The 15,713-nt window shown below is 36.2% G+C and overlaps 1 protein-coding gene across 3 annotated transcripts in view; it reads left to right on the top strand.

Moving 5' to 3' along the window:
* Positions 1-5,282: 5,282 nt before the first annotated feature.
* LOC127524842 (CUB and sushi domain-containing protein 1-like) overlaps positions 5,283-15,713 on the top strand; it is a 632,721-nt gene continuing 622,290 nt past the window's right edge. For all 3 annotated transcript variants that reach the window (XM_051916817.1, XM_051916816.1, XM_051916815.1), the window contains exon 1: positions 5,283-5,597. In XM_051916817.1, coding sequence (XP_051772777.1) covers positions 5,540-5,597 — 58 coding nt within the window. In that variant the 5' untranslated portion in view covers positions 5,283-5,539. The remainder of the gene's footprint in view (positions 5,598-15,713) is intronic.

Below are 15,713 nucleotides of genomic sequence, written 5' to 3'. Positions count from 1 at the left end.
CTTGGGAAGCCATGGCGGTTTAGGCAGTTCGGGAAGCCATGGCGGTTTAGGCAGCTTGGGAAGCCATGGCGGATCAGGCAGCTCGGGAAGCCATGGCGGTTTAGGCAGTTCGGGAAGCCGTGTCGGATCAGGCAGCTCAGGAAGCCGTGTCAGATCAGGCAGCTCAGGAAGCCATGGCGGATCAGGCAGCTCGGGAAGCCGTGGCGGATCAGGCAGTTTGGGAAGCCATGGTGGATCAGGCAGCTCAGGGGACCATGGCGGCGCAGGCAGCTCAAGGGACCATGGAGGCGCAGGCAGCTCAGGGGACCATGGCGGCGCAGGTGGGCTCTGGAGCAGAATCGTGGGCTGGAGTGGGCTCTAGAGAAGACTCAGGGGCTGGAACGGGCTCTGGAGAAGTCTCAGGGGCTGGAGTGGGCTCTGGAGCCCTCACTGGACTCTGGTCAGGGGCTGGAGCCCCCACTGGACTCTGGTCAGGGGCTGGAGCCCCCACTGGACTCTGGTCAGGGACGGTTTTTGACTCTGACCAGAAGTCAATCAGCCATAAGTCCTCCATTAGCTCTGGAGAGGACTCAGGCAGGGCGGCCATTTTGGAAAGAGTCTCATTCTCAGCGGCGGCCATCTTGACCGAGGGCTCAGGCGTGGCCATCTTAGGACGAGGCTCTGGACTGGCGGCCATCTTGGGACGAGGCTCTGGGATGACGGCCTATCTTAATCACTGGACTGAGGACTTAGGCACGTGCCGGAGGACAGAAATGGACGGATCCATTGGAGGGGTATATGGAGGGAACCGGCTTAGGGTGAGCTGCCAATGCTATGTGTGTCTTTGATGGGGCTGGATGAGGCAGATACTTTTCTTTAACTTCCTCAACTTCAAAATTAGAATCATTAAAATAGAGAATAGGATTAATACACTCAATTCAATTCAATTCAATTCACATTTATTTGTATAGCGCTTTTCACGATACATATCGTTTCAAAGCAGCTTTACAGAGAATGCATGTCAACATTACAATTTGGAGAATGCAGTTAGCTAATAATGTAATAATTTAGGCGATTAATATACAATCACTGTTTGCAATTTAATTGAAGGTAGAAGCAAAGAGCTCCTGGAAAAATGAATTACATATTAACAATAATTAGGATATATAGAAATTTGCGAATGTGCGTGTTGATCCAGATGTTGCATCTTCTGAAGTCATCGCAGGAATTGGCGCTATCTCTTCCAAAGCTTTAGTCATCTGAGGTCTTCTTAAGAGGCTGGATCCAAACTGAAACTGATGGGGCGTCCCGAGGTAAAACAGAAAAGCAAATGGAGAATAATTAGGTGGAAGAAGGCTGTTTTTGTAACATATGAAATATGATTTTCAAAGGACAAGTTGCTGTCTAATATAACACCCAGGTCTTTAACTGTCGAGGATGGAGTAACAGTACATCCTTCTAAATGCAAATTGTAGTCTGAGAGATTCTGTGTACAGGTTTTTGGCCCAATAAGTAATACTTCAGTCTTATCTGAATTTAATAGAAGAAAATTACTAGTCATCCAATGTTTTACTTCTTTAACACACTCTGTCAGATTGGATAATTTAGAGTTTTCATCTGGTTGTGTTGAAATATATAATTGAGTATCATCGGCATAGCAGTGGAAACTAATTCCATGTCTTCTTATAATATTACCAAGTGGCAGCATGTATATTGAAAATAGCAGAGGGCCTAACACAGATCCTTGAGGCACTCCATAATTTACTATCGTTATCTTAGATTTTTCCCCGTTTAAATAAACAAAATTGTGACGGTCTGATAGATACGACCTAAACCACCGTAATGCCTGTCCCTGGATACCAGTGTAATTCTGTAGTCGATCTAGGAGTATTTTATGATCTATAGTGTCGAACGCAGCACTGAGATCAAGTAACACTAGTATTGAGATACAGCCTTGACCAGAAGCTAGAAGTAAGTCATTTGTAATTTTAACGAGCGCAGTTTCTGTGCTATGATGAGGCCTGAATCCTGACTGAAATTTTTCATAGATAGCATTTTTTTGCACTCGACTAGGAAGAAATAACAAGCAGGTTCACTATACCGAATGGTATCCCTATCCAGTCCCATATGAAAACACACAATAAGAGAGGCGTCAGGCCAGCTCACCCGATGGGAAAGCTTGAGAAACTCCTCCACATACCTCTCTAAAGGACGACCACTCTGCCTCAGTCCCCACAGCAGGCTCATTTTTTCTGTTTGTGGTCCTGTATTCTGTCACGTGTTGGTGTTGTAGTATTCAAACGCACGACAAAGGAGATATCTTCAAGAAAGTTTAATGGAGAAATCTGAACAAGGAACAGGGAAAATCACCAGGAACTTAAACTACAAACACCATGTAACATAATCAATACAGGACAAAACTGAACTGAAACTGAGGGCTTATATACAGTTGCAAGAAAAAGTATGTGAACCACTTGCAGAATCTGTGAAAATGTGAATAATTTTAACAAAATAAGAGAGATCATACAAAATGCATGTTATTTTTTAATTAGTACTGTCCTGAGTAAGATATTTTACATAAAAGATGTTTACATATAATCAACAAGACAAAAAAATAGCTGAATTTAGATCATCGTAGATCATGCAGGTAACCACACACAGTATTAAGAATCAATGGTTCACAAACTTTTGAACGGGGTTATTTTAATAAATTCAGCTATTTTTTTGTCTTGTTGATTATATGTAAACATCTTTTATGTAAAATATCTTACTCAGGACAGTACTAATTAAAAAATAACATGCATTTTGTATGATCTCTCTTATTTTGTTAAAATTTTTCACATTTTCACAAATTCTGCAAGTGGTTCACATACTTTTTCTTGCAACTGTACAAAGGAAACAGGAGCAAAGACTAATTAACAAGACACAGCTGGTACAAATGAGCTAATGATGAAGGTAACCATAGAAACAAACAAGTGGCGGGAAACTGAAAAAAGGGAGACATGTGACAAATGAAAATGCAAACATGAAATCCAAACACGTGACATATATATGTACATTTCTGAAATTACATAATTTGGTAATAAAGTCAACTCTGATTACCAGATTACCATAAATTGTAATGTTGACATGCACTCCCTGTAAAGCTGCTTTGAAACGATAAGTATTGTGAAAAGCGCTATACAAATAAATGTGAATTGAATTGAATTGAATATACAGTATTAAATATACTTTAAATAGAATGTATTTGTCTTTTTTCACTAGGAAAACACAAATCAACCTTCCATAAACATACAGCACTAAATAATCTAATATGCAGCAAGATACCTCCCATTGACAAACCTGAATATAATTAGATTAAAGCATGTCCTTCCTTCAAAACAAGTCAAAGGCTGAAGTGTTTTTTCTTTCTCATTTTATCAGCTCTAAAGCAGCATCTCAAGCTTCTGCTAGGAAAAAAGATCTGGAACAGGTGGTGCTAAATGTGTCCTTCACAGAAGGCACAGGGGAGGGAACATTATTATTTCCTTTGCTAGAGTCAAGGACAGCTCGGTTTCAGCACCACATCATGGACAGCACCACTGATCTCAATGTCAACATATAGACGACATTAAAGCACTCAAGCACAACAAATACATTTATTTACTATTGCAATGATCAAGCGACTGATAAAAACAACAGGGTTCTTGAGTACATTTCTGAAATTTAAACTATACCACTCAGACTAGTCAATATAGATCAACATTTGTAAATGCAATAGTATTTCTACAACTATGTAATAATCTAGAAAAAAAAAAAATTCATAGAAACCCTCTAACCAAGAAGGGTTCCTAAAATGCGTTTATTCAATTTAATTAGTTTATAACCATTCACCTAAAAATCCTTTTATCCTAAAATGGGTCTTTGTGTTTGGATATAAAGGTTCCCTACGTTTTTTTCTTCTTTCTGTTAAAGCTACAAAAGACAAAAATATTAAAATTATTATTAGTATTAAATAATAATAATAAAAAAAATGCAAGAAATATTCAGAAGCATTTACTGGTCGCGGACTTGCGGATCCCTCTATGCAAATCCACAGACATTTCCAATGTATTAATCTGTGTCCAGGCTCAATAGATGGCAGCATAGCATCATTTTAAATCGTACCGAGAATGAACTTCTCTCTTAAAGTCGATAGAAATACCATCGGACCAACGCATTTTGCTACCAATATTTCAACATTAATAGTCTTAACTGTGAGACATGTTCTGTCTGTTGATGAAGTGTGCTGCACTCTTTTCACACAAGAGAGTGTGAGTTTGAACATGTGCATTATGGTGGCTATGGTGTGTGGATGCAATAAGAATGATGAGCTGCGTTTTATATTAAGCTAAATATTCCTGTCACGAAGTTGCCTAAACACAGTTGTCATCAAAACACATCCACATACGCCCAGACATAAATTTCGTGCTCATCCTAACATTGAGATTTCTGAGAACTGCTTCTTATTAACTACGATCTTAACTATTAACAATGATATTGCGGCTTGCAAGTCAGTGAGGTTGCCTTAAATATGTCACCCAAAAGATCCGAAAGGAAATGCGTATTTATCGTAATTTGGAACCAATGCTAATCGAACACCACTCCTAAAAAATCCAGATAGAATCTTACTGGATTAATTGGAAATTCGAACTGGGTGCTCATTTGATACTTGAGTTATATTGGATATTGTGGAATAACTCTTGTCAAGCTTTTTGTATTGGAATAATGTCTTGCTACTGGGCAAATTAAATCGCAGAGCTACAGGAGTTTTTAAATATTGAAAGATTTTCTTTTAATACATTTGGATATCCAGTAGTCTCATGAACCCATTTAGATTAATAATAGTCGTGTTTACTAAATATCTAGATTTTGATGGAGCCAGTGTAAAATTCCGTTAGGAATCATCTACACGTTCATTCATTCATTCATTAGGAATTTTAAAATTCTAATAGATTTTATTTATATACATTTAGATTGGATACAAGTGCACACGGAAACTGTTTTATTATATTAGAAATAATATGTTGTATTCAGCAAAATTAAGATTCCGTTAGGACCAGACCCAAATTATGAGCGAAATTCCATTAGGAATCCCATACGCATTTTTTGGACTTTTCCAGGCATTTCTTCAGATCGTTTCTATTAAATCATATGGCTCACTTAAAAGCGACTTTATGATGTGATGTTTTTACGTGGACCCATAAGAGTCTGTGGACTGCCGCACCAGACTGTAGATCTCCATCCATATTCCCCTGTATCACACATGATGGTTGAGTCCAGCGCCTTCCTCTAGATGCGGACTGCCTCATCGCTCCATTCTGTCTCCACGGTTTGGAGCGAGGGAATCACTTTTGGTACCAACACCACCGTGTCTCGTCTCTGCAGTGGCCATTCTCGGTGATATGAGAGCTAATATAGACGAATCCGTGTGCCATAGGCGTCAAATGTTCTTGCCAAAGCTGGATCTCTATGCATTACTGTGATCGGTGAAAATAAAACGCAAGACACCGTGGCGCTGCGTGGAATTACAGCGGACACCATGGGCACATTGAAGCACATCATGCTGCTTTTCGCAGGTTTTGTTGCCGCAGCTCACGGTAAGTTGAAACTCTGTTTTATAAGCTGGGTGTTATTGTCATTATTGCTTTTGTGGAATAGGACTTATCTTGGGTATTTCTGCAAAAGTCCTTTCAGACCTTGAATATACGTGGACGTTGATTTTGCATTTGACGAAGCCACATCAAAACTTGCATATGGCACACAAAAAGTGTTTGAATAAGTTATGGCTACAATATAGGCCTATATATATTTCAAAATGCACGGGGAGGTGACGCTTAAATGTTGTCAGCATAGACACCTTCATAACTTCAATCTGAATGTCTTTTTTTTTTTTGAGAGAGAGAGAGAGAGAGAGGTAAATGAAAGAGAGACAAGATTGCTCCGGAGAAATCCCGAGGATATTGCATTTTGATTGATTATAAAATCGATTTTATTTTTATTATTTGTCACAATGCCTGTTAGACTTTAAGGTTGAGCAGGGGAGGGAGAACATGCGCTTCATTATTTTTCTGAGAATTACATCATGTGATATGTTACAAGCAAAAAATAATAAACACAAAGGCTATTTTACATCACACAGATGTGTTGGTATAAACTTTTTTGGATCACAGACAGCTGTGTTGTGTAAAGAAAGGCCTTATAGCCGTCTATGGTCTTCCAACGGTTTCCATTGAGGTTCTACGCATTATTTTATTATAATATGTCAATGGATTGACTTTGCAAGCTTTCAAAATCTAATCTATTACATATGTACAACGTATAGTCTGTGAAGGAGCCACGATTTGATATTCAGAAGGAAGAATTTGCACATAAAACATCCGACAATGATTGGAGCCTGATATTTATGATATGAGGTTAGACATTTGTATGGAGATTTATACATTTAGATCGTTGAATGCATTGCGTCTTTTATTTGATCTTTTTTGTTTTTTTTTGTTTTTTATTACAGACAGGTTGCACGTTTCATAGAATTTACGTTGTAACTACAATTATTGTAGGTTCTAAAGTGTTGTTAATGCTGCTGATGTGTGTTTGCAAAGAATCTTTTAGCTCAACGAATCGTTCTTCTTGTTAGCTTTACTGATTCATGCATTTCATTTGTTGCGGCCCCCTTCACTGAACGAGTCGCTGTTTTGAATCCAAACGATATTCGGAGTGACACTGAATAAGACATATCGTCTTGAACGAGGACTAATAGACTGTTCATTTTTTTTTAAAGGTGGAATTAAAGTAGCTATATTTAAGGTTAATAACTGAATTAATTTCACAGTAATTTCACAGTAGGACTTGTAGGCTATCAATTGCACTCTCAGAAATTTCTTTTAAAATCTACAATACTTTTTGGTCCCACTTTATATTAAGTGGCCTTAACTACTTTGTACGTACATTTAAATTAATCATTTGATACAATGCACTTATTGTGTACATGTTTTTACATTATACTTATATTTTAAAAACACCCTCATGTAATTACATCTGTAATTAATTTCTGTAATTACATTTATAATTACACTGTTGACCCATCCCTTACACCTTACCCCTACCCTTAAACCTACCCATACCAAGCTTTCCCTAACCTTACCCGTATCCCACCTCAATAGCAGCAAAAGTGTTTTGCAATTCAATATGAACCAAATAAGTACATTGTACTTATTTTTTAAGCAAGTACATAGTAGTTAAGGCCACCTAATATAAAGTGGGACCAAAAATTTAGTCAAGTTTTTAAATTGTACTTTAACAATACTTATACAGTATTGGAAAACACAAAAACAAACAACAAATAAACAAGCAAGCAAGCAAGCAAGCAAACAAACAAACAAACAAACAAACAAACAACATTATACTGTGTTTCTACAGTGCATATACTACGAAGGTACCCAGCATGTAATGCAGCATGAATAGATTGCTATGTTTTTTGATAGCCTACTTGTTGGTTTTATCTTTGCTGCTGAACTTATTTATTTATTTATTTTTTGTTAACTTTTAGCAGTTTGTGTTGTTGCTTTATTTTGTAATATAAATGAGACAGATTACTTGTTTTTTCATACTCATGCTACGAATGAAAATATTTATTTTATTCCTATTTTTCAGGGGGGGGTTTTTTGTTTGTTTTTTTGTTTTGTTTTTATAAACCATATTGTTTTGCTCCATTGTGGATGTTACTGTTCCATGTGTCTAAATTATTAGGTTTATTTTGAGCAACAAATAAGGGCAAAACTATATAATATTTTGGTTCCACTTTATATTAAGTGGCCTTAACTACTATGTACTTACATTTAAATTAATAATTTGTTACAATGCACTTATTGTGTACATACATGTTTTTACATTGTACTTATATTTTAAAAACACCTGCATGTAATTACATCTGTAATTAATTTCTGTAATTACATTTATAATTACACTGTTGACCCATCCCTTACACCTTACCCCTACCCTTAAACCTACCCATACCACCAAAGCTTTCCCTAACCTTACCCATATCCCACCTCAATAGCAGCAAAAAGTGTTTTGCAATTCAATATGAACCCAATAAGTACACTGTACTTATTTTTTGACGTAAGTACATAGTAGTTAAAGCCACCTAATATAAAGTGGGACCAATATTTTTTCTAATAGTATGACCTGCATGTCTTCTTCTTCTTCTTCTTTCTCTCTCTCTCTCTCTCTCTCTCAACCCCCCCTAAAAGTGGCTTAGCCTCCTATCCATCATTCGCTAATGACTTCCCTGTTTGTAAAACTTACTGTAATTGTTTCAGTCTTTTTTAATGAATCTGTAAAAAGTATTCAGTGGCTTGCTCATAACACAAGACACTCACTTTTCGCCACTTACTGGCGTAACAATGTAATCTACAGAAAAAGTCACTGAACAGTGAACAAATGTAAACAAATCTTTTAGTCAACGGCTTCAAATGAATCACTGAGATGAATCAAAACTGATTTTTATTCATTATTTTGTTCTTCTTCTTCTTCTTCTTCTTCCTTATTTTTCTGCCCTAAAAGTGTATGGACGTTAATGACCATAAATCGTAGAGACCCCAAAAATGACTGGATAGTCCCAATCATATACCATTACACAAGCACACAGACACACACACGTCTGACACTAGGTGGCTCTATAATGAGGCAATTTGCATTTTGGATCGTAACGTTGGAACCCTAAGGGCTAGAAACAAAATTTAATTTCCGCCTATACAGTATTTTCATTTTTTTCGCCATTTTGAATTGTTCAAAAAACCTACTTTTTCGAATTCCTCCTAGGCTGTCGGTCCGATCGTCACCAAAATAGGCACACAGCAGCTAGGGATGGTGCTAGCAAAAAGTTGTCAAAAGAATTTTGAACCATCGAAGCATTGCAAAGTTTTAAGTTTTAAACTTAATGACTATTACTGTATATTATTATTATGCCTATATCTTTGTATGCACAAAGTTCAAACTTCTGAAAACTTTGTACGTATAGAACAAGTCGTTCTGAGCAAACATGCTTAGTTTCATGAATTTTGATGCTCAGAAGGCTAACAGCAAATCAATCATCGATTTCAACTGAAAGATAAAGGCTGTGATTGCAGGATAAGGAATCTTTTAAGCCTAATCTCCCCCCCCCCATCAGTTTCCATCCCTTTAAATGGAAATAAATGCATTGATACTTCATTTGTATAACTATTGCATACTGACAGTATAGTTTTACTTAATTAGTGTAGAAGCCTGTGAAATGAAAATGTCTTTTTCACACTAATATATTATAAAGTTTCTATAAAGACATGTATTCTTGTGTTATGAATAATAAAACACACTCCCCCTGTTTCACAGACAAGGCTTAAGATAGTCCTAGACTAAAATGCATGTTTTAACTGAAAGCAGCTCGCACTGACATAAAAAACATGATTGCCACTTGCTGATATATATATATATATATATATACACACACACACACACATTTTTTTTCAAGATTTTAAATTTTTTAACATTTTTTTTATTACAACATTTAATTTAAGTGAACCTAAAACATATATATATATATATGTATATATATAAATATATATATATATATATATATATATTAGACCTGTCGTACATGACTCGGGTCTGACACAACACATCCTATTTTTTCACAACTCTTTATGTTCATTTAACTAGCCAACAGATGACAGAAAAAAATGGATGCTGCGTTAATTGTGTTAAATATTTTTTGAGCATTAAACAAACAAAAAAAATGGCATGCCCTAATGCGTTAATTTTCACACACACACACACACACACACACACACATATATATACGCTATATTGCCTAAAGTTTTGGGACGCCTGCACATGAACTTTAATGACATCCTATTCTTAATCCGTAGGGTTTAATATGGAGTTGGCCCATCCTTTGTCAGCTATAACAGCTTTTCTGGGAAGGCTTTCAACAAGGTTTAGGAGTGTGTTTATGGGAATTTTTGACCATTCTTCTTGAAGCGCATTTGTGAGGTCAGGCAGTGATGTTGGACGAGAAGGCCTGGCTCGCAGTCTCCGCTCTAATTCATCCCAAAGGTGTTCTATCAGGTTGAGGTCAGGACTCTGTGCAGGCCAGTCAAGTTCCTCCACACCAAACTCACTCATCCATGTCTTTATGGACCTTGCTTTGTGCAATGGTGCACAGTCATCTTGGACCAGGAAGGGGCCATCCCCAAACTGTTCGCACAAAGTTGGGAGCATGAAATTGTCCAAAATGTCTTGGTATGCTGAAGCATTAAGAGTTCCTTTCACTGGAACTAAGGGGCCAAGCCCAACCCCTGAAAAACAACTCCACACCATAATCCCCCACAGGTGGCAACCTATCACGGTTCCACGCTTGAATTCACTGATCTCCTGAGAGCGACCCATTATTTTACAAATTTTTTTAGAAGCAGTCTGCATGCCTAGGTGCTTGATTTTATACGTACACCTGTGGCCATGGAAGTGATTGGAACACACTGAATTCAATGATTTGTAGGGGTGTCCCAATACTTTTGGCAATATAGTGTAAATATATATATTACAGATTACAAATCAACATATTATATTAGATCCTTGCACAAAGCATGTTAATAAATATTACAGGAAATGCAGTCTGCTTACCTCCATTACCTCACTGCTTAATGTACTTGTGTGAATGAACATCTTTGCTCCGAATGTCTCCTCTCTCTGTCTGTGAACTACAATTCAAAGGCTACTTTCTGTATTCCCATTATTTTCAACGTTTTAGAGGACATGCTTTTTCAAAAGAATTAGTGATGCTGCAGGCACTTCCACTGCTTCTCAAGCCTGTGAAAGAATCATTAGTTTTGTCACAGCTGTGCCATCAAAGTTAATGACAATGACTGCTGCTATTCCTTGTTCAAAGGCATCTGGGGAGTTTTCAGGGACAGACATTAATTAATCTAGTTTTATCAGCCATGATGTGCAAAATAGCAGAAGGCAAGAAAGTTTATTTGTTGCTCAAAAATACATCAGTTTTTGGAGTAGCATATTTGATTTTTTTGAATGATTTTTTAGCAGAATGTTAAGCCTGATCATTGCTTGGCAGTTTTGGAGTCAAATTCGAACAATGCCAAGCACTGAACAATGATTTTTATTGCTGTTTATGATCCTTGCAAAAAAAGATAATACTCTTAAACTGGAAATCTTCACACTTCCCTTGCTTTAAAACTTGGATGAATGAAATGCTTCATTTTATATGAATGGAGAGTAGGCTGCAAGTTCTTTTGAGCCCAACTTACATCATTTCTTATTTATTTATTTATTCATTAAATATAATGAACTATATAATTTCCTTAAGCATTGACTAGGTTATGCAACTTTATTATACCATACAAAGATTACATGTGTTTGTTTGGATAGGACCCTCAACCCCTCAATTTTGATGAGTCTACTCATATGTACACTTCAGACAGATTCATAGACCACAATGCAACACGACTGTGATGTCATAACAGCAACTCCCATAGCAGATTCCAAGTGATCTTCTAGAGCTTAGGGCATTCCATTTAAACCCACTGCAAGGGTTTCGCCAGTAGTGGGCACTCGTGCAAGCAGTGACATACATCTGAGTGAATGAGACGGAGGGAAGTTTGGGAGAGAAGGGAATAAAAAAGTGGACTTAAACACAGCCTTGAATTTATTGGTTACTGATTATGTCCTCATTTGTTTCATTAGTTTCACCTGAGTCTAGTTTGGTCGTAAAATTACTGTAAACAAACAATATCATACTATATTTCTATAGTGCATATGTTCTATGAAGGCACCCAGCCTGCAATGCAAAATGAATAGATTATGCTGTAGAGTTTGATACTTGTTGGTTTTATCTGTGCTGCGGAACTTATTTTTTGGTTCACATTTAGCAGTTTGTGTTGTTGGTTAATTTTGTAATGTTCAGTTTATCTTTTTTATTATTTGTTGATTGTCACCATTGTCATGTTTTTTTATGTCGAGTATTGATGTCTGTGCATCATTAGGTGATACAAGAAAAAAAATCTTGTGTTGCAAGATGATGTCATATCTTTAAAAGATTGTATCTCACCAGTTGCTTCACTATTGTTTAAAGCTGCTATCCGTAACTTTTTTTGGTTAAAATATATCCAAAATCAATTTTTGAGCATGTACATAACCAGCCAGTGTTCAAAACTACCGCCTTACCTTAGCCTGATTCACAACGGTAAGCTTGTAATAATGTTTTATAATTCGGGTGGTACTGGTGGGTTTTCACGGGAAATTCGAGCATGTCGCCATTTGTCTTTGCGTCATTGCGTCACGTCTGTATACATAAAGGACAGCTAGTAAGCTATATCGCATGTGAGGTGGATCATTTATAGCCTTTTCTCACAGCAGCTGCAATAATTAAACTTATCATTTTGATGGTGGATTGTATGGTATGACAAATTAACGTAAGTGATTAGACTGTACAGAAACTGAAATCTACAGGTAACGCTAACACACACTAAATACACATAGTCACTGATGTTGTTAACATTAACAATTTGAGAACAAAGTATAACAATAATAATCATTTGCACGGTTTGACTTGATATGAGCTAAGCGATCATTAGATTTAATCACCATTGGTAGCACGATTTACTGTAATGCTTTTTTTCCCTCAGTCAGAACAAAAGTGGCAGTCATGTTACTTGTTCAGATGACATTCTCCGGTGAAAATTCTTATTTTGGTCATACTTCCAAGACTACAATCTGTGATTCCGAAGTACAGTATCCACACCGATGTGGTGACTGACAGCAAATATTAGATTCATCCACATTGAGGAACCGTGCAGAGGCACAACGCACGTAAAGATAATAATTCCGCAAACAACTGCAATTGCAGGTTTCAAACAGACAAAGAGGCAAAATTACGGACTGCAGCTTTAAAGATCCATCTAGTTATAAACTTGAAATAAGTTATTGGTAAATTTTAAATGCTTAAATTATGCTAAAATAAAATCTTTGTATTCATGCTAAGAATACTCTGACTAACTTAGAACATGAAATAAGCTAATTGGCAGATTTTATCTTGTCATCGTTTTAACAAATGTTTTCATTTGTCATATCTGACTTGGCTAGATAAGAATTTTGAATATACAGTGGGTACGGAAAGTATTCAGACCCCCTTAAATTTTTCACTCTTTGTTATATTGCAGCCATTTGCTAAAATCATTTAAGTTAATTTTTTTTCCTCATTAATGTACACACAACACCCCATATTGACAGAAAAACACAGAATTGTTGACATTTTTGCAGATTTATTAAAAAAGAAAAACGGAAATATCACATGGTCCTAAGTATTCAGACCCTTTGCTGTGACACTCATATATTTAACTCAGGTGCTGTCCATTGCTTCTGATCATCCTTGAGATGGTTCTACACCTTCATTTGAGTCCAGCTGTGTTTGATTATACTGATTGGACTTGATTAGGAAAGCCACACACCTGTCTATATAAGACCTTACAGCTCACAGTGCATGTCAGAGCAAATGAGAATCATGAGGTCAAAGGAACTGCCTGAAGAGCTCAGAGACAGAATTGTGGCAAGGCACAGATCTGGCCAAGGTTACAAAAAAATTTCTGCTGCACTTAAGGTTCCTAAGAGCACAGTGGCCTCCATAATCCTTAAATGAAAGACGTTTGGGATGACCTGAACCCTTCCTAGAGCTGGCCGTCCGGCCAAACTGAGCTATCGGGGGAGAAGAGCCTTGGTGAGAGAGGTAAAGAAGAACCCAAAGATCGAAGGAGTGGCTTCACAACAACTCTGTGACTGTTCTTGAATGGCCCAGCCAGAGCCCTGACTTAAACCCAATTGAGCATCTCTGGAGAGACCTAAAAATGGCTGTCCACCAACGTTTACCATCCAACCTGACAGAACTGGAGAGGATATACAAGGAGGAATGGCAGAGGATCCCCAAATCCAGGTGTGAAAAACTTGTTGCATCTTTCCCAAAAAGACTCATGGCTGTATTAGATCAAAAGGGTGCTTCTACTAAATACTGAGCAAAGGGTCTGAATACTTAGGACCATGTGATATTTCAGTTTTTCTTTTTTAATAAATCTGCAAAAATGTCAACAATTCTGTGTTTTTCTGTCAATATGGGGTGCTGTGTGTACATTAATGAGGAAAAAAAATGAACTTAAATGATTTTAGCAAATGGCTGCAATATAACAAAGAGTGAAAAATTTAAGGGGGTCTGAATACTTTCCGTACCCACTGTAAATATACAAGGTCCAAGATCCCAATCAAATGGAGCAATAATTACCATTATGGCCACTTCAAAACAATTACAGTGGTAAACAATTACATTTCTTACAGTGCCATGGTTAAAGACAACTTTGTAATATGAAATCACAGTAAAACAAGATCAGTAAATTACTGTGATGTCAGCATCATTCTGCTGTTGATTCACAGTTGATTCTATAGGTCACATAGAAAATGACCCAGCACACATTGATTGCACAGTAAATTTCTGACTACAGCAATTTATTGTAAAATAATACTCTTTACTCTTTAATTTTTGTAAATTTCACAGTCAAAAAAAAAAAAAAAAAAAATAGCAGGCTACATTTTAAGGCTCAGGTCATTTAGAATTAGCTTCATAAGTTAACAGTGGCACGTTTTCACATCTTACAATGTGAGAAAACAAACAAAAGGCAACCTTCATGTAAGAGGTTGGTTTTATATGGCTGGGGGAAAAAAACTCACAGAAAAAAAAGTCACAGACCAATATCAATTATTTACAGGGGACATCAAAACAGAATAAATGAATAATCAATTGCTATAATAATTGTGAGAAATAAACAAATTATATATAATTATATTATATAATAATATAATATTATAAAGTATATTATATTATATTTTATATATTTAAAAGAATACACTTAAGTGTGATCTGAGTGTAATGTAATTAAATGAAAATGTATTATAGTTTAAATTTATTTTAAATACATTTACTTTAGAATGAACTTTAGAGTGCTTTTTTGACCCACTTAAGTACATCTTCATTTACAATTTCATAATTCTATTGTCTTTGAAATATGGTTAAAGTGTACTGCTGAATGCACTGACAAACATTTATGGTAAACTAAAATATACTTTAATGTCATTTCTATATAAACTTTTATGTCATGTATTTGGAATTGGACATTTGTGATAATGAAGTTGCAATTTAGTAAATTTAAAATGTTAACTTTAAACGCAACATCAAAAAACAGACTACAGTTAAGTGTGCTTAAGTGTGTTAAGAAATAGAGCCATGAAAGTGTGCTCTCTTTAAGTCTCTTTTATTTCATTAACATTATATTATCTGCAAGTGCAATTTTTTAAAAAATATATATACTTTTAACATTTGAAGTGCATATTCGATACAATTAAGTACATTTGTTTTTCACAAGGGAATAACTTGCTCTGCCTATATAAAATGACTTTCCTTTTTAGATTTCAGATTTCGTGTTGATATTTTAGTAATATAAGTTGGCATTGAATGTTATTGGACAGAAAGACTGTATCTGATGTCATCTGAAAAGAGGCGTACTCGTCCTCAAATATCAGTGAAATTCACTTAATTTGCATACACTTTAGCTTAAAAATGCTTGTTTGATCATCCAAGACAGGTATAGTGACAACCAAATGAGTTGTTAAACTACCAGAAG

Source organism: Ctenopharyngodon idella, chromosome 13 (assembly GCF_019924925.1).
Source record: "Ctenopharyngodon idella isolate HZGC_01 chromosome 13, HZGC01, whole genome shotgun sequence".
Lineage (NCBI taxonomy): Eukaryota > Metazoa > Chordata > Actinopteri > Cypriniformes > Xenocyprididae > Ctenopharyngodon > Ctenopharyngodon idella.
This window is presented reverse-complemented; position numbering and strand designations above follow the sequence as displayed.